General features: G+C 32.7%; 1 protein-coding gene across 8 annotated transcripts in view; it reads right to left on the bottom strand.

Annotated features, from left to right (window-relative positions):
- The window catches only part of LOC148614359 (protein still life, isoform SIF type 1-like), a 118678-nt gene that overhangs the window by 73070 nt on the left and 19073 nt on the right, over window positions 1–26535 (bottom strand). For 6 of the 8 annotated variants that reach the window (XR_015923647.1, XM_088588459.1, XM_088588465.1 and 3 more), the window contains exon 3: window positions 11482–11591. Coding sequence is in view for 7 of the 8 variants with exons in the window: in XM_088588459.1 (XP_088444585.1) it covers window positions 11482–11573 (92 nt within the window). In the remaining variant the exon portion in view is untranslated. Of the gene's footprint in view, window positions 1–10214; window positions 10366–11481; window positions 11592–21453; window positions 21548–26535 lie in introns of those variants that run through there. The other 2 variants (XM_088588462.1, XM_088588463.1) reach the window with 2 other exon arrangements.

Below are 26535 nucleotides of genomic sequence, written 5' to 3'. Positions count from 1 at the left end.
TAGCTGGAGGAAACCTTTAGTCTTTAGTTTCTAGTTATATAATGCATGGCTATAGCAAATTTCAAAGATTTTGAATTCTACCAAAAATAGAAGGTCTCCAAGTTTGTTTTAAAGGTTGCATTAAATTTTGGTTTATTGGCAACTTTATCAATTTTCCATAGTTCCTAGTGACTGATATTTTCTATCTCAGGATACTAAAATATCAGCGATTTCAAACGACTACATTACTTCTAATAGATTGTGACATTACCAATTAACAGAATAACCTCAACAGAATATCAAATCTTAATTTATATATTAGACACATCATGAGATATTCTGTCTCAACTTCCAAACTGCCATTATTCTGTATATAACTAACTACAACATCCATGAAAACCTAGCTGTATCTTAAAAAAAATATAACTTCACTCAAGATAACTATGTAGAAAATTCTTTTTCGGATTCTCATGAAAAAAAAAAAACAAAACAAAGAAATGTGATGTGTGTCATATCATCAGCACAGAAATTTTACAATGCAACATTGACCTTTGACATTGATTATTATTCAGATTCTAGATTTTTGCAAGGACTTGGTGTATACAAATTTGATGGAAAATCATTGTTGGTTCTATAGTTTTCAAAAGGGTATAATAACAAGCTAGATGATAAACACAAGGACCAAGGCCTCAGCTTCACAGCAACATTGTGACATTTCTAACATTGTTCTCCTGACACCATTGGTGATGTCATAGACAGACAATTGCTAAAATTGCCATGACAGAAGGCAAATGTCAAATGATTACAATATTTAAAAAAAATTATACAGAAAAAGGTTTTACAACTTGTGAAAGTTGAATATCGCAAAATATTTTCTCTCTTTATTTAATTTCAACATCATAACAAACTCGCCAAGGCTTGTTTGTTATGAAGCTGAATTGAATATTATGGATTATACAACTTACAATCATTATGAAACCTATAATAGCAACTTTGTTGGCAAAAGGGATATTCTTATTCAGAAACATACAAAAGTTTAATAAATAGAACATTTGGTAAAAGCCAAATTTATAAGAACAAAAATTCAAAACTTGCTTTAGAGCTCTAATAATGACTGTACATTATTTGGCCTCTTGCCAAAATGGTGAGTTAAGAAAATACAGATTTTCATCACAGCAAATGCATGCAACACAGGTTTTCAAACAAACTACCTCACACATGCACAACTTTTGAGGTGAAACTGAGGAGCAATGACTAATAGATACTGAAATCACCTGCATGTAACTAACACAATTACAAGTTGGGATTAAATACATTTGTTCAGGAATTATTTATACCAATGACTATCAAAGACTGGAATTGAACCAAATGAAAAAGATAACCACAAATACAGAACAAATGCTTGGCCTGGGACAGGTTCTGAGATCTGAAACACTTGCCCTTAGATAAATGTCACAGTCATATCACTGTGTCCAAGCTAGAATTAATGTAAAATTTACAACAACCATAATTGACTGATGGACTTTTTTCCTGGACAGACAGTAAGTTGACTGTATTATCACCAGGACTCCTACATGAGTGAGATATGTTATTATCAAATATTAAAAGCCAGCTAGATTTAATTACAAGTAAAACAAGAACTAATTGACAAACTGCTAGACCAATCTTATCAATTATTCTGGGTTGGTCATGTTTTTTGGGACCAAAATCTTTGCATAAGTGCCTATAAATCTTGTTACAGTTTTATGATTTCAATGACAACCAAATGTTTTACAATGAACACTTCATCAAGGTCATAATGAGCAAGGTAAAGTGTTGAAATACTGATATAAAACAGTTTTATACATGGCAATATTCACATATCTACATATATGACATGGACAATAAAGTCTGATTGTTGTTTAATGGACAATAATATAGGCATAACTGTTACTGATAAGTGTAAGAGCATGGTGCCACCTGTCCACAAGGTCAATAGGTCATTCTAGGACATATCATAATCTGCCAATGATAGTAATGTCCTCTTGATAATGCTAAGTTGACATCCATAAAAAAATGAAACTCAAAAGACTAAAATTCGGCCCCTTTTCTATATATAACAGTAAACTTATTAATTTTTGCAGAACATATTCGGAGATATCAATTTTTGTGGATAAAAAAAATGATAAGCCATAGTTGGATAGTGAATGAATATTTGATAGTAATGATATTTAATCAAATAAAATATATATTATGGAGAGACTTGTTGCAAGTCTACATATAGGACAGCCAAACTCTGTAATGGTGCACTTTTGTATTTGGTATTGTAATGGCAGTTTTGAACATATTTAGGCTATTATTCGAACATCAGTACATAATTGTAAAAATATGATCAATGCCATTTAACTGCTCAAATAAAACAGATAACATAAGAACTCAGGAGGAGACATTAGCTAAACCATGTTGAACTCCTACATACAATTAAAAAAAATTGTAAGCACCTCTAATTGTGTTCCGTAAAATTGGTCAATTTAGTCTCTCTGTACCAGGTACAAGCAACAAAAACAAGTAACCATGTCCTAATGAAATTTGTCTCATGCAGATTTGAGACATTAACAAAATAATTTGTCTCTGTTTTTAGTCATTTATATACTTTATCAACCATCAAATTCTTAGAGTCTTGTAATATCAAACTTGTTTTCAATTTGTAGCACTTTAATCCAGACATAGTCAGCAGCCCAGAGAAGATTGATCAGAACAGTCTGGGATTCAATGTCTCATGAAATTCTAAATACCAAATACAGATAATCTCTGTCTGAACTTTGTAAGGAAAAATAAATGGCTGGTAATCTGTTTTACTTTGAATTTTCCAGTGTTAGATGTAATGTGAAAATTTTCAGTTTTTTCCTTAAACAAAATGAGAAGCCATATTTATCAGTGTGTACAATTAAGAATTGAAGGATTCCAAGCGAATACATCATTAATCTGCTTTAACTCTAAGGACAACAATGGGAAAAGATTGGCTGACACCTGATGAAGGGTTTTAAAAAAAAATTTGAAATTCTTGGCGAGTAAGTAAAGTGGATGCAAAATTTTGATATTAACTTATTTCTATTTAAGCCTTATAACTGAATAGGATGAGAATCTGTATTCGACACCAGTGTGCTTACCAGATAGGCTGTATACACATTTTTTAATCATGTGAATAGAGAGATAGAGTGGTTCCATACAATAGATACAACCCACAAGTTGATCTCTTTATTTTTTTTAGTCATCTTACAAGAACTTGCATACCTAAAGGTTCAGAGATGTTTATACCAAAGTAATAAAAAAAGCTTAAATTTAGTGGAACTTAAAAAGAGTGAAAATATAAACTGAGGGACAAACCAACAAGTTGATAGACAGACGGACAAACAGAAACTGGAAAATGATGATCTAATGATTTCAGCAAATTCCATTGTTTTGAAATGAAAAATTGCCATAACTTGTGAATCGTTAACACAATATACACTATTTACTCTAACTTGACCTGTATTTTATGGTAAATAGCATTACTAATTCAAAGAACTACACATTCTAAAACCAAAAGTGACAGATGAAAAGACACAACATAAAGATTGACTACATACGTCTAACTAAATGAGCTGGACATGTAAGTTCAATTTAAATTCTATAGGAAACTCTAGGATATGAGGAAGTATGCCATTCATTCATTATGAAATAGCCAGAATATTTAATGCCCTATTTAAGATAATTCATAGTCTGCCCATCGGTAAAAAAGCATGTGAAAAACCTATATTTATTTCATAAGGACCTATTTATAATTAAATATTCAATTCTTTAAACATTAAATCAACATTCATGTATTCCCTCTAGTAGCTAGAAGTGCATATGGATTTCATCATAACAATATTCCCATAATATAAATCATTTCAGAAATGAGTGAAACTCATAAAGTCATATTTTTCTCATGTTTTGGAGTATTTTTTTAAAAGTTCTTTTAAGGCCAGAACTTACGTAAAGCTCTTTGGTTTTTAACAACAGGGTAATCACTAGTCTTGTTGTTCAGAAAAAAAAATGTAAAAGACCTCAAAAGAAAGAAATTGAAAAAGGAGTTGCCTGTAAAATATATAGCAAACAATTGAGATTAATGAACAAATAACTTTAATATATGAGTAATAATCTAATTACTTTGGCCTAAGATTTGATAAATGCCAGGATTACAAGATTTTCTGATCTAACAGTAAGTAACTTCCTTATTTATGCTTGATGCCTTAGCTGTTTAATGCATTTGTTTCTCGGCCCATTACAGACTCTGTGGTTTCTCAGGAACCAATTTATTTTCAATGATCTATTGGGAGGCCTATGTCTGCTTCTATATTTAGAAATTACATTCAATTTTTATCCTTGTTATATTACACAAAATTCATTACCAGGAGTTGAAATGTACTTCCAAGTCTGAAATGGTGGATCATTTGTCTCTAAAAATAGATGACTTTCCAAAACAGGATCAACATCTATATAGTCCATAAAAGTGACTGATGTATTCGGCTTTTACACTTATGTTGGTACACTTGACCAAGAAAAGCTGTTGTAGTATGATATGGAATATTAAAAGAACTCCTATATCACATCATTTTTTCAATGAAAGATATATTAAGCAAAAACTACAGATAAGAAGATTTCCATGAAAACCAGATTAATACCTAAAACTACCATGTCTTTTGGTGGAAGTGACAAAAGGAAACATAATTCATTACCATATCTTCTTAAACTGTTTATCCAGCTGAACTTTTTGAATAATATCAACTAGTAACATGTAGGTAGAGAAATATGTTTGAATACTCATTGATATGAACGGAGTGTCAGTGACATCTTAAATATGTAGAATGTAAGACCAGGCGTAAATTTCATAAAAAGTCATAAGTGTGAAATTGATCATAAATTATGACATCACAATGCTATTTTTGGTTGTGACTTCATTACTTACGATTAACTTTACACTTAACACTTTTTCTGAAACCAACACCAGAACTATGAATCTCTGCAAAAATGTTCTGATGAAAGTGACAAAATTTGTCCACACAGAAGTACAAGTGTGGAGGCACTGTTTTGTCTTTAACATCAATGAATATGATTTTATATTTATTTATTTAATTGGAAATTATTGGCTGTGTAGAAATGTATTAAGCTTCCCCAGAATTCTCCTCACTGAATGAGACATCACCCATGGCAACATAACAAGGAATGAACTCTGTCCATCATAAAATCATGTAAGAAATAAAACTCAAATCTACTCTTTACAAAGAACAATGTCTTACATGTCACTATATAATGACAATCAGACAGGTAAAGAAGACTACATGTGTTACCATAATTACATAATACCCTAAAAAATCATGATTTTTATGTTCTGTATTTTATATCAGAGTTGAATCATTGCAAGGTTTTTCAAGAGTGTTCATTTCTTTTTCTATTTTTTTGTCACTTGTACAGCTTAAGTTGCAAAATGTACAATGACAGCTTCTGCCATATCTTTACTTTATGCAGGTTGAGTTACCTAGAATATAATTTTTCAAAGATATTGTCTTTTGTGTGTGTTTTCTAAATAAACATATGCAATTTTATTTAAGTAATTAGATCTTCTGGTTCTCTGTGTAATGTAACCATATTTCTGGATTCCCCCCATTAGTCCAATCATGTTTTTTTCTGAGTAAGATTTGTACATTATTAGTAAAGCTGGACAAAAAAAACACAATCCAGTGTCCTTGTTTCCTGAGTAACCTTGTGCCACCCACAACACCATCCAGTGTCCTTGTTTCCTGAGTAACCTTGTGCCACCCACAGCACTACCCAGTGTCCTAGTTTCCTGAGTAACCTTGAGCCACCACAACACCACCCAGTGTCTTTGTTTCCTGAGTAACCTTGTGCCACCCACAACACCACCCAGTGTCTCTGTTTCCTGAGTAACCTTGTGCCACCCACAACACCATCCAGTGTCTTTGTTTCCTGAGTAACCTTGTGCCACCCACAACACCACCCAGTGTTTTTGTTTCCTGAGTAACCTTGTGCCACCCACAACACCATCCAGTGTCCTTGTTTCCTGAGTAACCTTGTGCCACCCACAACACCACCCAGTGTCTTTGTTTCCTGAGTAACCTTGTGCCACCCACAGCACTACCCAGTGTCCTAGTTTCCTGAGTAACCTTGAGCCACCACAACACCACCCAGTGTCTTTGTTTCCTGAGTAACCTTGTGCCACCCACAACACCACCCAGTGTCTTTGTTTCCTGAGTAACCTTGTGCCACCCACAACACCATCCAGTGTCTTTGTTTCCTGAGTAACCTTGTGCCACCCACAACACCATCCAGTGTCTTTGTTTCCTGAGTAACCTTGTGCCACCCACAACACCATCCAGTGTCTTTGTTTCCTGAGTAACCTTGCGCCACCCACAGAACTACCCAGTTTCCTAGTTTCTTGAGTAACCTTGAGCCACCACAACACCACCCAGTGTCCTTGTTTCCTGAGTAACCTTGTGCCACCCACAACACCACCTAGTGTCTTTGTTTCCTGAGTAACCTTGTGCCACCCACAGCACTACCCAGTGTCCTAGTTTCCTGAGTAACCTTGAGCCACCACAACACCACCCAGTGTCTTTGTTTCCTGAGTAACCTTGTGCCACCCACAACACCACCCAGTGTCTTTGTTTCCTGAGTAACCTTGTGCCACCCACAACACCATCCAGTGTCTTTGTTTCCTGAGTAACCTTGTGCCACCCACAACACCATCCAGTGTCTTTGTTTCCTGAGTAACCTTGCGCCACCCACAGAACTACCCAGTTTCCTAGTTTCTTGAGTAACCTTGAGCCACCACAACACCACCCAGTGTCCTTGGTTTTTGAGTAACCTTGAGCTACCACAACACCACCCAGTGTCCTTGGTTTTTGAGTAACCTTATGCCACCAAGTTTTTAGTGTATTGTCTTCCACTTAACAGTTTTACATAGTTCAACCTGACATCTTATGTCCATGTCTTTGAAGTATCCCAAATCTTATCATTTTTTGTGAGGCATATACATAATTTGTACAAATGTACATACAGCACAATACAGTGTCTGAGGTTCTTGAGTACATCTGTTTACCAACTTTACACTTGTACAAGTCCATGTTTCTGGATTACCCCATGTCAAGTGCCATGTTTTTTTTGTTTGTTTGTCTTCTATGCACAGCTGGACATGTCATAATTGTATGTCTCATTTCTGTAGATCCCCTTGTGCCATCATGTTTTTTTGTGTATTGTTTTAAGCATTGTACAACTGCATGTTTGACATGACATTGTTGTCAACAGTCATCATAATAAATCATATTCTATGACTGAAAGTTACATCAGTTTACAAAACAAAACAATTTAATCAAATTGTCATTAATGATTAATTAAAATTTATAATGCTAAAAAATTATTGTAAATAATGTTTTGTGATAAGCTTTTTATCCCGTTTATGCTCTTATGTCATTTTTTTAAAACACTAAAATTAACATTAACTCAAGGAATGTTAGACTCTAACAGTTGTAGACTTGGATGCACAAAGAGTTAATATATTAACTTGCTTGAAATGTTCATGTGTTAATAAACAATAAATACATATTAATCTTTATAGACACAAAAGGTCTTTAATTGTACAAATGAATCCTGTATACTACAATAAAAGAGTACATGTTCCTTAATATCTCTTACAGAGTATAAGGAAAACCCTGTATAAACTTCATAAACATTGTAATATACTTACAATCTAGTATCTCTTCCTCTTGCATCTTTACGCATAATTCAGATTTTTAGCTAAATGTTTCAAAATACTGCATTAATTCCATTGACCATAAAATACAAAAATGAAACTTTTAAAGTTTAATTTTTTTTAATCCTAAATTTGTCCATTATAAGCAGACACACAAAAATATTTCAATATCTGACATAAAAATAACTAATATATCCTTGCACAAAACAAATACAAAAAGTCCATGTTTTACATTCATCACAGAAATATTGCATTTACTACAATATAAATGTCAAACAAAACACAAAATAAAATTTATGTCCCTATCTACAGCACGAGACAAACTACTGAGAACAGGAACTGTGATCCTTAAATGCAAACCTAACCTTACAACATGAAATAGATCCGTGGATCACATCATAACAAAGTGACGTACAAAACCCCTGAGGACTCAAAATGACAAGATTGACAAAGATCATATCGGAAAGGTGTTCATAAATGACCACAAGAAAATAAAAACACAAGTTAGTTTTTAATTACAGGTAAAGATCAAAAGACCTTGTTAAATGAGATACAAGGATTCCTGACTCCAAGCTATGAGCAGTCTGAAGCATGATCTAATGAAGGGCAACTGTGTACCATCAGCTTCTAGTGTATTAAGCCAGGAATGCTGTTAATTGAATTGAAATATAGTAAAATCATGGTAAGGGTAAACAAGTCTGGCCAAGGCTGAGTATAAAGATACATCCTACTATCTTAATTGCTAACTAACATTCCACAGTTAAGGTTTAATACATGCAATTTTTCATATAGCATTTATAGATCCATCAATTTAGGAAATTCAGTGTACTTGTTGCAGTCTTCTCAAGAAGATATTGGAAATCATAGAATTGCTTTATCCTCTCTTACAAGAATCCAGCAATAAATATTTGCTTAATGAACATATGCATAAAATGTTCACTTCTGTAGTAATAAATGTTTCAAGCCTTTAACATATTTAAATGGTGTAATTACCTCCCCTTAAAGGGAGCGCGCACACGTGCGCGCACACACACACCAGTAACTTGCTTAGGTCTATATACTTATATTATCTACATACATACCTTAAGCTTCATTCAAAGTCAATATCTTTAAGGAGTGGCATTGTGTACCAAGATCTTTTTAATAAATTTGCTAATCATTTAATTCAGATGTATAACTTGAAAACTAAAGCCAACTAAAGACTTCCCCTTTCTTTCCTTAATCCAAAATTAGAGCATAGCTACATTGTGTATATTTATACAGTTTCTATCAAATTCAAGCGGCTGTGATAAGTACTTCCAGAGAAATTATAATTGTGGACAGATAAAAGGATGGACAGACAACAACCTAATCACTATATACCTCCTACGAGACATGAGCATTTAAATCAGTAAGTCTACCTGGTCTGTTATTTTTGACTGATCAGTTTACATACAGCTAAATATTTGTTCAGGACACTGATTGAGAACACCTCTTTGACAGAGGTTACAAAATCATGTTTACTTTAAATTATGAAAGTTATCTATATAAATTTCAATGGTATGTGTGTAAGATTGACTTTCCTTCAAGGAATAGACAAGTCAATATCTTTGACATGACTGTTGAGAGCCAAATATAAAACCATGGGTTAATGTAAAAAGAGTGACTTATGCAATAATGGATTTACAAGAGAGGCTTATAAAAATCAGGAATTACAGGGTCAGGTGAGCTATTGCCATCACTTGGCATCCATCATTGTTTGTCATCGTTATTAACAATTTTTAAGAACTCTTCTCCTCTGACGTTCCTTAGAGTACTTTGATTTGTCGAAAAACATGGCTCACATTACTAAAAATAGGACATAGTGGTCAGACCACAGTTTTTTGCATATATCTCCAAAACTGTTAGGTTTTACAGTCTGACAAGAGGGGTAAAAGGGTTCGGCATGATGAGATCTATCTGTCGTAAAATTTCTATGCTTTTACAAAAAATAGAATGTCACTTATCAAGCCAAGTGAGTGATTCAAGTTCTTTAAAGCCTCCAGTTCAAGACACACACCACCCTCCTATATCAGCAGAGACTACCAAAAAAACTCTTTCATCTGTTTAACTCTATTCATATTTTAAAAATGACTCTAATATATAGACATCCAACTGATTCAAGACAGGTGCTTCAAATACCTTATGTTGAAATCTAATAAAATCAGGAATTACAGGACAAATTTATTTAAATAACCTTTTTTTCAGTGACATCCACTCTATACTAAAGAACAGGATATAGCAAAAAGCCTGCCTGTTTAACTCTTTTATAAATTTTGTAAAAACTCTTATACTAGACCATTCCATCAAACTTAAGACAGACGCATCAAATACAGTACAATGAAACCTTGGCTCTATAACTAACCATATTAAATGTGATGATCCATCTTGTATACAAGCTGCTCTCAGTACATCATTTTAAGTAGAAGCTTAATAACATTATTACCTTAATATAGGGGGCCTTCGAGTGCTCTCAGACCCACTCAATACCCTATCCTTCAAAATAGCCAATCGCTTCATCTCGAAATTTCACGAAAAATCCATTTTTTCTCTGATCAAACTTTAAAGTATGTCCAATATGTAATATTACACGAATAACAATAATAAAATTGATAAAAGTAGAAATTGTTAACCATATGATTCAGCCAGGATTCAACAGCTGGTCTGCTTACTGTTGGATCGTGGGACATGTGCAACATATTTACAAAATGAGTACAATACACTAAAAAGTTTGAATAATGTTGATGTTAATCTTTAATTTAATTGTTTCCTAAATCAATGTAGTAAATGGACACAATAGACACATTTTCAGGTTAATGATATTTATTTACATTTTTATAGTATAGCTTTTGTAGATAGCTTTACAGGTACTGGTACTTATAGTCATAACAGAAGAACATTCAAGTATTCTTAAAAAATGCTGTTGGATGTAAATGAGATATTGGGGGGGTGTTGGTGTTTACTTTAAATACAATGATATATTACGGGGGATTTCCCTGAAGTACAATAGTCCTTTGCTGCGTAGAAGTCACAGCAGTACCAGTTCCAGTTCCACAGAGGGACCGACCAAAAATTACCATTAGGACCATCATGATTACGAAAGAATAATCATATCAAGGGAACCAAGATTCTAGTGGAAGTCACCCGGTTTTAGAACATATTGCATTAGTGCCATTTCCGATGTAACAAATGCAAGCCAAAATCAGTGGCAGAGAGCATTTGATGATTAGCCACTTCGAAGACTTCAGTCTTTGATTTTTGTTTAAGGTCTTATGAAATGGTCTGATTTTCATAGCACTAGAATTGAACTATAGGTTAAAAGACGACATCCAATGTTTTATTAACCAAACCAATTGTACTTTCCAGCCTTGAATGTCTAACTCCAGTGGGAGTAATATATCATAAAAGCAATATTTTGTATATTCAAGGATGTCTACATTAATGTTTTAAAGGTTCATATATCACAGAATCATCACACAGTAATTCCTGTTGTTTCACAGACTGTTAAATTGACTTTCAAACATTCCAATTTAAAGGGGGAAAAACAAACCTATTTTACTTAAGTAGCTGAAATGGGATGAAATGTACATAAAACATTTGGAAATATATAGTAATTTGAAATTTATTTTTAAGAGCAGCAATATACTCAGACATTATATCTTTCCTGAATAAACCCTTCCTGATGTCCAATGTGTACTTCTTAATTGCCTTACCTTAAAAGATGTGAATCTTTCCTGATGTGCCACGGATAATCCTCATTTCTGTAGTTTTTTTTAAGTAGAGGGGCACACAGTTTGTTTCCCATGTCTCATTTTTACCATTCCTGAAATAAATAAAACAAATTATTATTAAATTCTACACATTTAGGTCAGCCAATGTACAAAAAACAAGAGGCTCCCAAAAGCCTGAATCACTCACCTGGGTGTTATTTGGCCTTTCAAGGGTGATAACTCAACCAGGAGTCATCAGACAACTGACCCATTGAAGTCTTAAGTAGGCCTTACCATAAAAATCAATTCAAAAATTAAGTTTATTTCTGTGTATATCATAGTTTTCAAGATTGGCTAAAAACTGCAAAATATCTCATTTTTTACCTTTCAACAGCATCATCTCTAACAAGGAGTCGTCCTACAACTTTGACTAAATAGAGACTTTTGGTAGACCTTATTATAAGAATCATTTTATCAATAAAAAGTTTATCTACAGTATAATGGTTTTCAAGATATTGGCTGTTAACTGCAAAATATCTCAATTTTCAGCAAGTTTCAAAAGCAAAGAGTTGTCCTACAATTTAGACCTAATAAAGTCTTTTAGACTATTGTAGGCCTTATTTCAAGAACCATTTCATCAACTGACAGTTTTTTCTATCTGTTATAAATTTGACAATATTGGCTGAAAACTACAAAAGACATCATATTTCGACTTTAAAGGTCAATAACTCTAACAAGGAGTTGTCCAACAACTTTGACCCACCGGAGATTTTTGTAGGCTTTATCAAAAGGATTATTGAAAGTTTTGTTCAATATATTATAGTTTTCAAGATACTGGAGTTGCCTGACAACTTTGACCAAATGAAAACATACATAAAGGTCTTCAAGCTGAAGAAGGAAGGTCACATTTATTTTCCGATATCTCTTATAGTTTTTAGAAATTGGTGGCTCGGCCTGTGGTCTAAAAAAAGGCAATGATGGTCATGTTTTATGCTTGATCTATATATTCGATATCACTTTTGAAGTAGATACCCTAAGGATGCTACTTATCAAGTTTGGTAATAATCCACTAAGTGGTTTCATAGAAGATTTTTAAGGAAAAGTTCATGATAGATGACAGACAACAAAACCATTGCCAAGTGATTACAAATGTTCACAGGGCTTTTTAGGCTAGGTGAGCTAAAAACTCTGTACATGGCAGTTGAAGGATAAACAGTGCACTCTATATTTTGTATAAGACTTATTGAGTGGTTATCTAACTGACATTTCCTCACGTCTTTATTTTAACTACACAAAGTTATCGTTATGTATATTTGGGGCTAAAGAGAAGTTGCCAGTTTTTACTTTTTTCATTCCAGAAAAATTATAGAGTCAAGGAATTGATGGTAGTTGTTCTAAAATTCTTCTGATTTACTTATTTTTTACTAAAACTTTTCACATGGTTACATAGTATTTTTAGGAAATAAATCACAGAAACTCCATTTTATCATTGTTTTACCACAGGCCAGCCATTTATGTCGCATTGTTTTAACCAGAGCAAGGGGTTAAATAACAACATAAATGACCAGCCTGTGGAGTTTCAATGATTTATTTCGATTCTAATAGGACTAGTTTCAACATATTTTTTATTTGATGTAGCCTAATTACTGCACAAAATGTTGGTCATGTATTTATCACTTTTTTACCATGGCTGTGGTTTAAAGGGCTTTGAAGCATATCATATTAGAACATTTAAGGAAGTATGTATAAGTTTGCATGGTTTGTGTTTCAAAAAATGACACTCTGCTTTTAAGTAGCACTTGAGAATCATGAAATTATGTGTTTTTTTTTCACATAAAATCTTCCCTTGTTCTTAGAAGATACAAATTATATAGAACTGCAGAATTCAAAATTAAGGGAGATAACTCTAAAATACAATAGAAACAACTTGATTTTTTTTGTGCAGATTATCTCCTAAGAGCAGACAGATTGGAATAAATAATTATACATTTCATCATATACATTTTAACAAAAATAAAAATATGTAGCCTTTTTTTAGGTGTTTCACATATTACAGAACTTGCATGACTCTCACAAAGACCGCTACTTAAACATTTAGTACAGCAGAACAAAGATCTAAGATACTATGCAATGATTACAGAATTTATTTCATGGCTAAAAAGACATTGTCTAAAGAAAGCAGGAAATTTCATATTCATCGAACACCAGTTAAATGCAAAAGCATTGAAAGTCATCAAAATAAGTCTTGATGGCTTTGATTTGTACAAATAAAATCTACCATTTAAACTATTTGCAATAATAATAAAAGGGGATGTAGGAAAATGTAAAAAAAAACAATCCCAGCCAAAAAAAAAACCCAAAAAACACACAAAACAAACAAAAAAATAACAAAGAAATCAATACTACATATGCATTATGCCACAACCGGGTGAAAACTGGTACAAAATGGCAAGCCAGCTTGAGATTGGCCATAAGATTAAAAGAAAACTAAAATATACATTAGATAAAGCAGGAAGTCATGTATATATATTATATGCATTTAGAAATGGAAAATATAAAGCATATAAATGCACATGCACTTACTACGGAAGTCCTGAAGGAAAAATTGCTATTTTCACAATATTTGAGGTTATTTTTGTGAAGTATTTAGCATATAACTTTTGCCCTGGAGTTAAGACTATTAATGTTGTAGCTTATTATAATGTACTAGTATTCAAATTTGTTACTTTAGTCACAAGATAGGGTATAAAATAAACATTTGACATATGTGAAAAATTATAAATAAAGGGTACACAGCATTTAGAAAAGAAAAAAAAATACATCTATGTATGTTGCATTTACAAATTTCAACTTCACTACCTGCCCCCTCCCCACCCTCCCCAAAAAAAAAGAAGAAAGGACGAAGGGGTTTAAGTCTGTCAGCTTATAATTTTTTGTGAAGAAATGCTTTGTTCATTGTACATGTACCAACTTCCTTTTAGTAAAAAAGATTATAACATTTACATTTTTAATTTATTTGCATATTTTTTAAAGTGTGAATAAGCAGTAACAGTTCAGAAATTATTAAGCCTTATTGTAGACTAAATGGTTCTATTTTGCTGTGTTGGTCAGGATGATCGTCCAAGTAGATTCCTCAATTCTCCATTATATTATTTCTAACTCGTGAAACATTTCCACCTAATTTCATGAATTGAATTATACCAACTTGGGAATGGTACCTGGCTTTTAGAGAATTTATGCCTTGTATTATGTGTTATTGTATGGTATCTAGATTTTAAATGAAAACAATTCTCAATATCACAAAATGTGTGTGTTCCATGTTATATCTATCAGGTTTTGGCTTTTCCCCTCAACTTTACAATATTACCTTAAATTTAATATACAGAAGAACTTTCAAGTTGGCATGTTTTCAGCATTACTACCGAAGCCAGATGCATCCAATGCAGCTGAAACACCTTCCTTGCAATAATTATACAGAACCATGTGCTTGTTAAGTTTAAAGTCATAAAAATTTAGGTGATAAAAATTGATGCATTATTCTATAGTGATGGGTGATGTTTGGGAGGTATCTGTGTGATCCTTAGTAAATAATGTTTAATTAGACAAGATGTGAAGAAGTTGCTATGCTGCTTTGGAATTATCTTCTCTTACATAATGAAAGTGACAGAGAATTTCTTACATCATGATGCAACAAAAAAAATATAATCAGGCAAAAAGAGACAACAAGAAAACAGCCTTTATCAATCTTCAAGAATCTGTGTTCCCTTTTTTAAGCAAAAATGGCTGGTTGCAAAGTTTAAAACAAAGCAGACTTAGTAATCAAGATAGTATTCAGACCCAAATGTGTATTTGAAGCATACAAGCATGTGTCTATGTTTCAGGCATTCAAGTTAGTGGTAGTCTGAGGTTCAGAACTCTACATTTCTGACCTAAGACCCTAAAAATTTCATTTATTATAAACCAACTGATTTTTGCGAGCTATTCATTTTTCGCTTATTTCACAGGCAACAAATTTTTGCGAAATTTCACAAATCTCACCAAAAATGCTGTCATCAATGATTTTTATTATAAAAATATGTAATTTTGTATATAATCGTGAAAATATATTGTCGCAAACTTGTGCATCACTCTGAATTCATAAAATAATGTAGCCTTGAAAATAAGTTGATTTACAGTACCTGGGTTCTGAACCTTCAACACCCTCAACCTTTAAGAAACTTAATTTATTGTGGACTGTTTGATCTCTTTAAGTGACTCATTGATTTGAAATTCAGAATAGTCTTGGACTTTCCATTTTTAAAAGTGACTTTGAATCCTTGTGATTTCAAACTGCCTAAACAGTGTAATCTGACACCAAACCAATCCTGAAATCCTAATAACATGCAAGAAATCGGTTTCAGCTAACAATGTTATTATCACTTCTTTCTGTCTATATAAATGAATTTTGACAGTCCAAAGAATCCCATGACCAGTTCCAGTTATCAATTACTGTTAGTAAATATACTACTCCTTACAGTAACCCTAGTGACCACAAATATATCATTCAGGACATCAAATTATCTTTATGATTGATACTTCAGCTCATATAAATATTGGTTATGACCTGAACTGACCCATATCCTTCAGTGATGAACATGGAGGTAGTAAGATAAAAATATTGAAATATAAGTTTTTTATATAACTCCACCTAGTAATATTGATAGATATCATGTCTGTAAATAATCAAAGTATTGAGATACTGAGTCAACCCAGCTCAAATGTGAACATCATAGTATTTATTGACATGCAGCAAACATTTGGCACAATATACCATTTTTAAAAATTGAATGGCTATGGTTGGTAACCAATAACTAAATATCATGATCGTTGAATAAAATCAACCTATATGAAACCGGTAAAAACAGCTAAGACAACTTGGTAAAACTTTACAATACTAATACATGTACTAATTAATGCTGAATGCTGGTGCATGTATACATACCAACCTTGACAGAAGTAGTAAAACAATCTATAAATTACAAGTTTGACTTACCAACACACATATCGTATGACTACAATATATAAGACCACCATATTGTAAAAAGTACCTGTCATTCATATATCTGTATCAAGCCTTGCCCTCTATTTTGACAAATTACTTTTCTCATAAGAGTAAAAATGATCATAATTTATGATGCCATAATATAAACAGCATTGCAACATCATATTTCATGATACATTTCACAATTACAATTTTTTTGTGAAAAGGTCTGCATATTCCAGGGAGATAGAGCCATTTAACCCTCCCTCTTTGCCTCCCATATAATGTTAAATTTTGCTAGAAAATTGCATATTAGACAGTTTCCATCAGTTCAGTCATTCATTTATATACACACATCCCTTAACTGAAATCCTGCCCTACCTACCTAACTATATTGACAAGAACTAACAGAAAGATAGAAAACATTTTTTTACAGTTATCTGCAAACATACATTAGCAAAATCAAATATCAAGAATAGAAAAAGATTAAGACAGCTCTGTAAAAACAATTTTATATTCACTGCAAAGATAAGTGACATATTTGATAACCCAGACTGACTGACATCCATCATGACATGGAAAACTTGACAGAAACGTAGAAAATCCCATCTTATTTGATCAGCGATACATCATGATGAAGTGACATTCAATGCATTGGCATGGTTTGGTCAACGACCTTAATATTGACCCAAAATGAACTCTATATCATGTTTACAAATAAACACAAAATAATCAATTAGATTTGCTCATTTGTAAATAAATTACTTTCTATCATCCAGAAACAAGTGCATTTCTCAAGGTCAGGTCAAGGGCAATAACTCCATAATGATGTTTGGAAAACGAAAACATTATCTTAATAACAATAATAATGATAATAATCAAGAATGCTCTCAAGAATATTTTTGCGCTTTCTGACATGGGTGTCAAAATGTATAACACTGGTACAAAATGTACCTGAATTTGAGTCCCACAACTTGAAGAAATTGGAAAATATATAAAATTCAAAAGTTCAGGCATGGCTACAGAAAGTTTACAGTAGAACTACTATATTTATTTCACCATAATAACTTCACAAAGTTCATGATGGGTATTTTCAATCAGTAACTGTTGTGAAATTTGTGGTGATTAAAATTAACTGTAAGTACTATACTGCTTAATGAAAAAAACTTTTAAATGTAATGGAAACATGTTTTCTTATACACATGTGCCAGGTATATGTGAAGGGTTTGATTACTTTCTAATGGCATAATCACTTGATGTACAGTAATATTATAACATATCATTATGATTATTATCATTACTGTTATCACTACAATAAAAAAAATCATAAAAATCTGGTAAAGTATTTTGAAGTTATTTTACGATGTGTGAAAGTACCAGGGGCGGATCCAGGATTTTAGATTAGGGGGTGCAAAGTTAAATTTTTTTTTAGGTTAATTTTTTGAAATATTCTTCTAGAGTGGTATAATGTAGATATCTTTTGTGGTAAAATTAGTGAGAAATTAAAGTTTCAACCTAAAACCGCCCTAATCTACCCCTCAAAACCCATGCTTTGCAAATTTTAGGGGGAGGGAGGGGCACATGCCCGCTACGCATCGCCCCTGAGTACAGACTTAAACAAATGAACAATTATCAGATAATACATGTGTATATCTTCAAAAGCCAAAGTCACCTTGAAGGATAGAAGGATTGTTACCATTACTATATATATACCTATGTCCTAATTACTTAGAAGCAAGAAGCAAACCATATTTTCCTGCAAAGTCCTACTTTTCTATATAAAAAGGTCCATTAACTAATAAAACAGGTTGGACATCATGCTATGTATACTCCATCTCTTACATGCTGCTCGGACGTTAAACCCCAACAAACAAACAAACATCCATCTCTTACAGGAAGTTCATATCAGACAGCAACCAAAATTGCTTACATCCTATGCCCCATTAAGATAAATTCACATAGTAAATTTGAAATCAATCCATCCATTAGAATGGGGAAATCGAATGATCCAGGATCTGAACAGTAACCAAAAGAATATAATCAAAGAAAATAGACACAACAAAGAACATGAAGTGAACAAAATAACAAGTACAATTCAAGAAATGAAATTAAATGAGCAATCAAGACTCCACTAAAAACTGGGAACATGGACCAGGTGCACTGGTAGGGTAAGCATGTATCCTCTGCTTTTCTAGAAACACCCTCTGAGTTGTTCATAATATGTTATGTTGAGGGTAGACAAGATTTTTGTGATGAAATTTTCTCTGTCATTAGTGAAAAATGCTCAAGTCCCTAAAAAGTGGAAGATAATATTGTACAGCAATCAAAATAGCTTACAATGCATGCTCCATCTACTAATATATAAAGCCTGACAGCAAATTTGAAAAAAAATCCATCCACTAAGAGCTGAAATAACTGTGACAAAATTCAGAGAGTTAGACAAAATGACAGACAAAGAAAAGCGTGAACATCAATTCAGACCTTTTATTTACCAGAAAGCAACATATCTGAATTTGTGAAGATTCTGTCAAAGGCTGTTCAAGTTAAGAGAGTGGACAAATTTTGGCTGCTGCCTGCCCACCCAGCTATCCACCTGCCGTACATCACCAAATAACCAAATAAATTCTGGTCAAATTATAAGAGACAGGCAGTCCTGTGAAAGTTAATCTTCCATTTTATGAAAAAAAGTTAAAAGAGGTGTCTGAGGATGTATTTTATGACAATGTAAGGAACTCATTATCAGTATTTTTACATTTCTATCATCAATCTAAACATTCATGCATAAAACCTTTTCCTTATGAATCTAATATAGGTCATAAATTTCGAACAATAAATCCGAAAAGATAGTTTCACATATGTTCACAATGAGAAAATTAAAGAGATTATTTAAACAGGGAGCCTGCTGAAGAAGAACATACCATGTGCAAGGATAAACAAAGCTTATTGTTAACAAATGTTTGTCTTGTAGCAATTAAGTATTGTAATTACTCATCAAAAAGATAGGTCTATTTCAAAAACATTTTAACACAAAACAACAATTCAGGTATTTAAGTGAACTGAAAGAATCCGGATCAATCGGAGTTATACCACAAACAAGAATTTCATAAAAAAAAACATTTAAAACATTTTAAGGTATGTTTAATCAAACTATGAAAATAAAACTGAGGGTCACTGGGCAAAAAATATTAATGCTATGAAATGGATAAAACCAGAGGAGTCCAAAAAACTGCCAAGAATGGCTGAACGTGAGGAACAAAGATAGCAGCAGAGAACATCAGAATTACTCTGATATTGAAGTTATAATATTGATGTATTTAGTTTATTTCAAGGACACTTTAAGAGTAAAATCACTACTGCTGAAAATCTCAATTCAACCTACATTAACACCAAACAGGGATCAAATAGAGGTATAGGAACTTCAATTTTAAATTAATTGTGCTGAATATAACATCAAAATGAACCAGTGTGCCAAATGACCATTTATACTACAGCAAAGAATGATTGGTCAAGACATTAAAGACAGATAACCATTATAATTTTTTTTATGGAAAAAAGTCACGAAACAAAGTTGTGAAAGACTGGACCCTTACTTACTCAGAGATGAAAGAACTACAACTTTCACAGCACTAAACACTTAACTCACAAACAAGCAGTGACTTCAAAATGACTTCAAATGGTGTGAACCCTAACTTACCCAATATGATTATTTCAAAGTCACTGTACAATTCACAGAATGATAATCATTGATAGTTATATGTTCCACTAGAGATATAATTTGATTCCAAAGCCATTAGATTCCTGGGAATCAAAAGTCATCAATCGCTCCATTTCTGATAATTAAACATATTATATTGTTATTTGCCTTAATTTCCCATCACTGACAGTGTATGATCATTCATCTAATTATTTTGAGGAAAAACAGAAATATTGAGTCCACAAATAGACTGCATGTTCAGCAGCAAACACTACCCCTGGGATGTGAATGTGTATAGCTGTGCCACTAGGCAAAAAAAAAGTTTTGTTTCTTGCTACATGTACCAGCAAAAAAAATATAAGAATAGGTATATAGAGAAATTATTTTATTTTTCGTAAACATTTTACATTGAGTTAATGGGAAACCAACCTAAACTTTAACAGTGTTTAAGCCAAAATGGCCATTAAATGTTGAGGGTAGGCACAAAAATCTAGGGTAGGTAGCAGGAAACAGACATATTTATTTTGCCTTAATAGTTAAATAAACGTTATTACTGTGAATGTACTATTGTTTTTGGGGTACCAATTTTCGTGATTTTCTTGGGTAGGCCAAACCACAAAATTTGGTTACCAATGAATAGGAGTTTCCACAGATGTGTATACTGAAAACCTCAAATCCACGAATTTAAGAATCCATAAACTTGTGTTTCATCCCTAATCTATGAAAACTGGTATCCACGAAATTATAGTATTTTCACACCTATTCTCTTACTGAATTTAAAGCTCTAACAAAAAAACTGCCCTTTTCCGATAACAATCAGTTTTTGACTTAATCTTTAAAATAATAAACAACCCCTCCTTTTCAAGCCCATTTTTTCATTCAGAAGGGGTGTAAATGATTTCCACAGAAAGCTCGAAAGACAGGACATACAATGAAACAGTTAGCTATACTACTGCTATTTTTGTAAATATCTGACACAACTAATATGGTACAAATGTTATTGTACAGATAAGTATTTTTAAAGCAGAAACCAGGACTCCAAGTACATGTATGAGACATTGCAACTATAGAGAATAAATGACTCAAGCTTACTTGAAAGCAACACATTTACCAACACTGAGCAAAAACAAATACATTATATCGCATCTATTATAATTAGTGATGCAATTTTATAAATTAGCAATTAAAAAAATTCACCATGATTATCCTAATATATCCCTGAAATACACTAAAACAATACTGGTATCTAAATACACCTTACCTGTTACACGAAGGAAATTAAGCCCCTGATCAGAAGAGGTAGTAAAAGAATAAAAGAAAAACACAAATCTAATTTTAACTTTCTAATTACAGCATTATATAGAAAGGTGAATAATTGAGAAAGCAGATCTCTAGAGTAATTTAAAGGTAACCAATCACATTAAGAGAGCGAGTCTTGAACTGAAATGATGCTAAACAGAGGAAGGTACTTGAGTGGAAATTGACTGTTACAATACAGATCAAATGTTTTTTTGGCAATGACTGCTATCTTTTTGAAACAGATGAAGGCAGAAAACTGTTTATAACACCTAACAGGTTGGCTTTAATTAGGGAGTTTGTTTACTATTAAGCATCTTCAGGGAGAAACTAGGTCAATGACCTCTGAGTGTTTCGGAAAAAAAGGGTAAAGAGTTATCTCCCCTTTTTGAGAGTTTTCTTTCTTTCTTACCTTTCATCTGTGGCAACATCCCTTCGGCTCCTGCGTATGGTGTGTTCATATCACAACTCATACATTATGCCAGAGCTTGCCAAAACTACGCAGACTTTTTGTATCGCGCTAGAACTCTAACAAATAGGCTTCTGGAACAGGGTTATGTTGCTACACTACAGAAGTTTTATGGTCGTCATCATGAACTCGTGGATCGTTATGGTGTATCCATCTGCACCATGAAAACTGATGTATTCAACGGGTCATAGTTTTCCTTTCCTTGTTTGTCTACCCCGGACTTAACTTTTTATGAGCAACTCGGCGGGTGTTTCTAAAAAAGCAGAGGACACTTACCCTACCGGTGCACCTGGACCATGCTCCCAGTTTTTAGTGGAGTCCGAGTTGCTCATTTACTTTTGTTACTTTGTATGTATGATTTTAGTTACTTTATGTTCTTTGTTGTGAATGTCTGTTTTCCATGTCTGGTCTTTGTCCCTGGATTACATTCTTTTGATTACCGCTATAACCTTGGTTCCCTTGATTACTCTTTCTTAGATATAACAAACATGGTGTCTTAAGATGCCATCCTAGGGATGTCACAAGGTGCTACAAATTTACAAAGATAGTGTTTTTATTATTTTGCATAGTGATCGATTAATGTTGGAAAAAAATTAGTCATTTCCCCTTCAGTTTTTGTAGAATAAACAAGAGGTAAATCTTGATGGAAAATTCTTATTTTTAAATATCTTATTACTGCAGTTTAAGTTCTCAGAATAAATGATTAAACAAGTAAGGGTCAAGCAATAATAGTAGAAAATAATATAAACTCATCATGTCAATGTAACAGACCATACACAAAATCATTTTGCTTTGATTATAGGCTAAAATATGCTTTGGGAATAACTAGAATAGCCGACTTTCTTCTAATTATAATAATTAAAAATAAAATACATAAATACAAATTTAAGTAAAGGAATCATGAGTGTGAAATAAGAAACAAAAATGGACCTTTTTCATATTCCCAACTTTGAGTCCTTTTCTTTTTTAATTTTGAGCAAAGAGAATAACTTTCAAATGACAGACTGGTTTACTGTCTGATTGGAGCAATGGACAGCAGTAAAACAAGAAACAACAATTGTTTTCATGTATTTGCTTCACACTATATCTCCCGCAGCCTTGCTCTTATCCTATATATTTTCTCCAAAATATTTCTCTTTTGCATACCTTCTTACATGCTGTACGCCTCAGAAAAAGGACAACAAAAACAACAACAACAAATACAAATATAAAATCTTTTTATTTCCCAATCAATCCTTAGACCAATCTTACTTTTTAGGTGGCCAAGCCACTGTAAACTCCTATGAATTTTTCTTAATTACATTTAACTAGTCACTCTGATAAAAAAAAAGGACTAAAAATCACACTTTCATTCAAATTCAGTGATGAATTAAAATTTAAGTATAACAATCTAATAAATGTCTTCCTGGATCTGATCCACACTAAATCTCCATTCATCATATATTCCACAGCCATATCATGGATAATCCGAAGTTAATTCCAAAAACGAGCGATGTCACAACAATCACTTTTTCCTTTCCAGGCATGATTTATAGGTAATTTGATTTTTGAACCAATCAACGGATTTGTCGTCAAACCTAATTTACATATATGTCACTTAATTGAATCAATTAACAGAATTTCCCATGGCTAACTCTCTGACTGACGTCCAATAATGTATATTAAAGCAATTTGAAGTAGTTACTTTTAGGGCTTAGTGATATCAATAAATGAGTTGAATATATTTTTAAGGAGAGATGATTTTCTGAACCAAAAACTCCTTTTCCAAAATAATTCACATAATGAAGCATAGTTTCTATCAAATCTCTCTACCACATGATCTACAGGACACCAGAAGTTCAAATTTGTGTGCGACCAAGGTCACATTGTACAGAGGACTTTCATTTCTCCTCAAGTGAACTACTGATTTGAAAGTTGGAAAAGTCAAGGACTTTCAACTCTTTGAAGCAAATTTGATCCCCAGGACACATGTATTTATATTGTAAACCATAATGATTATGAGCTTTCACAATTTTTGGTAAAATTAAAAAGTTGTCATTTTTAGAAATACTCATTAGTTTAAAATAATTTTTGAAGAGGGAAGCAACTATAAGGTCTTCAGCTTTTCTTTTTATGCTTTCAATTAATGTCTCTATAAAATAGCAAAATATTTCCTGTTAAATGGTATTCTACATGGATGCAGAATGTGGTCAGGCAGATATGTAATTAGTGAAACATAAATGGAAAATTTAAGAATATGAACATACCTTAGAAAGGGAGAAAAGTAACATTTAGAGAGCATGAGATGAGATATTCCATACGATATTGTCAGTACGTGTATTAAAATTGAGATTAACTATCATCATCTTTATCAGTAATCCAGTTATTGCATTTTCAGTCATTTTACTGTACATTTATTTATTCGACTACCAAGTTTCGCAAAAAAGTGAAACGATACACTGTAAGTGAGCGATATCATTTAAAGGTTTGATGTCACGTCACAATCACTCCCAATGTTTGGACAGTTATTTTTTAATATTTTGTATGAGAGATAGAAAAATATCTGTGTGTGAGATATATAAATTCTTCTTCAGTCTCGATGGAATTACAAGATTTTTCCACTCAAGATAGTTAAGTTCTACATTTCAGTGAGTGAATTAAATCGAAAATATATATCTATTGAGAGTGGAGAAATCTTGTAATCTCCAAGAGCACTAGAGGGGAATCTGTTTCTCCAATGAAATCTGTAGAAATCTCGGAAATGAAAAATGGCAGGAAAACCTCAAAGAAATATAATAAATGCTCAGTTGTTAATAAGTCACATGCATTTTTAACCACCAACTTAGAATGGGAGAAAGAAAAAATATCTGTCAGCATGATCAAAAAGAAAAAGTACAGATTACAGATAAACAAAAATATCAACATTATTACTAAAAATAGGTGTGACTTATGAACAATGACACAACGTAAAAATACATGGTGATATTTCAGTATCCATAGATTGAAATCTTCAAGGCATATAATAAATTCAGATTTCACTGAAATACTCTCCATACTTGGGTATCCATTACAAATTACTTGATAATCAGTTCTTCAGATCTGAACTAATATACAATAATTACATTTTCTATTGTTTCTCATTTAGCATGAACTAGTTAATGGACATTGCTGAGGATAATGGAAAACATGAGTGAGAAAATTAAAAGCGAGGGAAAACAAACGACCTAGAAAATAAATGGTCGTATCCAGGAAAATCAACACTAACTCCTACAAAGGTTCACAGCTTAGCATGAAATGCACTGTAACACTGTCACATTGACATATTGTGGGTGGTAAAACTAAAATTTATCTACTTCAGCTCATGATACCATATACAGGGAACAAAAAAGGAAACCTTGGTATAAAAGAGACCTTAAATCAACATAAAGATTCACAGAACACTAATATTCCCCCTATAATGAGTAAAAATAGTCATTTTTTATAAAAACAGATGGGCCAGTGTAGCTAAAGTGATACATGTTAATCCTGTTCCTGTTGAAGCTGTCTACCAAATACGTCACAAGATAGATTATTTTACCCTGTAAAAAAGATTTTTAAATGATCATAATTACCTCTAGATAGAGGCTGCATCTTACATATTATAGGTGGAATATAAAACAACAACAACATATGGAATATATGTCTGACCAATCAGGTAGAGAGAAGACACAGACATCAGGTAGAGAGAAGACACAAGGAGATATCAGGTAGAGAAAAGATGCAAGGAGATATCAGGTAGAGAGAAGACACAAGGAGATATCAGGTAGAGAAAAGATGCAAGGAGATATCAGGTAGAGAGAAGACACAAGGAGATATCAGGTAGAGAAAAAACACAAGGAGATATCATGTAGAGATAAAACACAAGGAGATATCAGATAGAGAAAAGACACAAGAAGATATTAGGTAGAGAGAAGACACAAGGAGATATCAGGTAGAGAAAAGACACAAGGAGATATCAGGTAGAGAGAAGACACAAGGAGATATCAGGTAGAGAAAAGACACAAGGAGATATCATGTAGAGATAAAACACAAGGAGATATCAGATAGAGAAAAGACACAAGAAGATATCAGGTAGAGAGAAGACACAAGGAGATATCAGGTAGAGAAAAGACACAAGGAGATATCAGGTAGAGAGAAGACACAAGGAGATATCAGGTAGAGAAAAGACACAAGGAGATATCAGGTAGAGAGAAGACACAAGGAGATATCAGGTAGAGAAATGACACAAGGAGACTGCCATGAAAAGTTGTCTGACCCATCAGATAGAGAAATGACATAAGGAGACTGCCACAAAAAGTTGTGTGACCCAACAGGTAGAGAAATATGGCACAAGGGCAGCCACATAAAAGTACAAACAATAATTAAGACCAATTCTTTTTTTTTTTTTACATTTCATGTGAAGAGGAAACCAAAGTCCTGAGACATAAATGTCATGAAAGTTTACTACATAATGAGAATGAAGAATGATTTTCATTAATTAAAGCCTATTCTTATAACTTTCGTCAATATCTTGATATGAAAATGACACGAATAATTTTGTTTTTACAAAATAATTTTTCC

This window comes from Perna viridis, chromosome 6 (genome assembly GCF_037379345.1).
Source record: "Perna viridis isolate PV_CMFRI_1.1 ecotype Kerala chromosome 6, ASM3737934v1, whole genome shotgun sequence".
Taxonomy (NCBI): Eukaryota; Metazoa; Mollusca; class Bivalvia; order Mytilida; family Mytilidae; genus Perna; species Perna viridis.
This window is presented reverse-complemented; position numbering and strand designations above follow the sequence as displayed.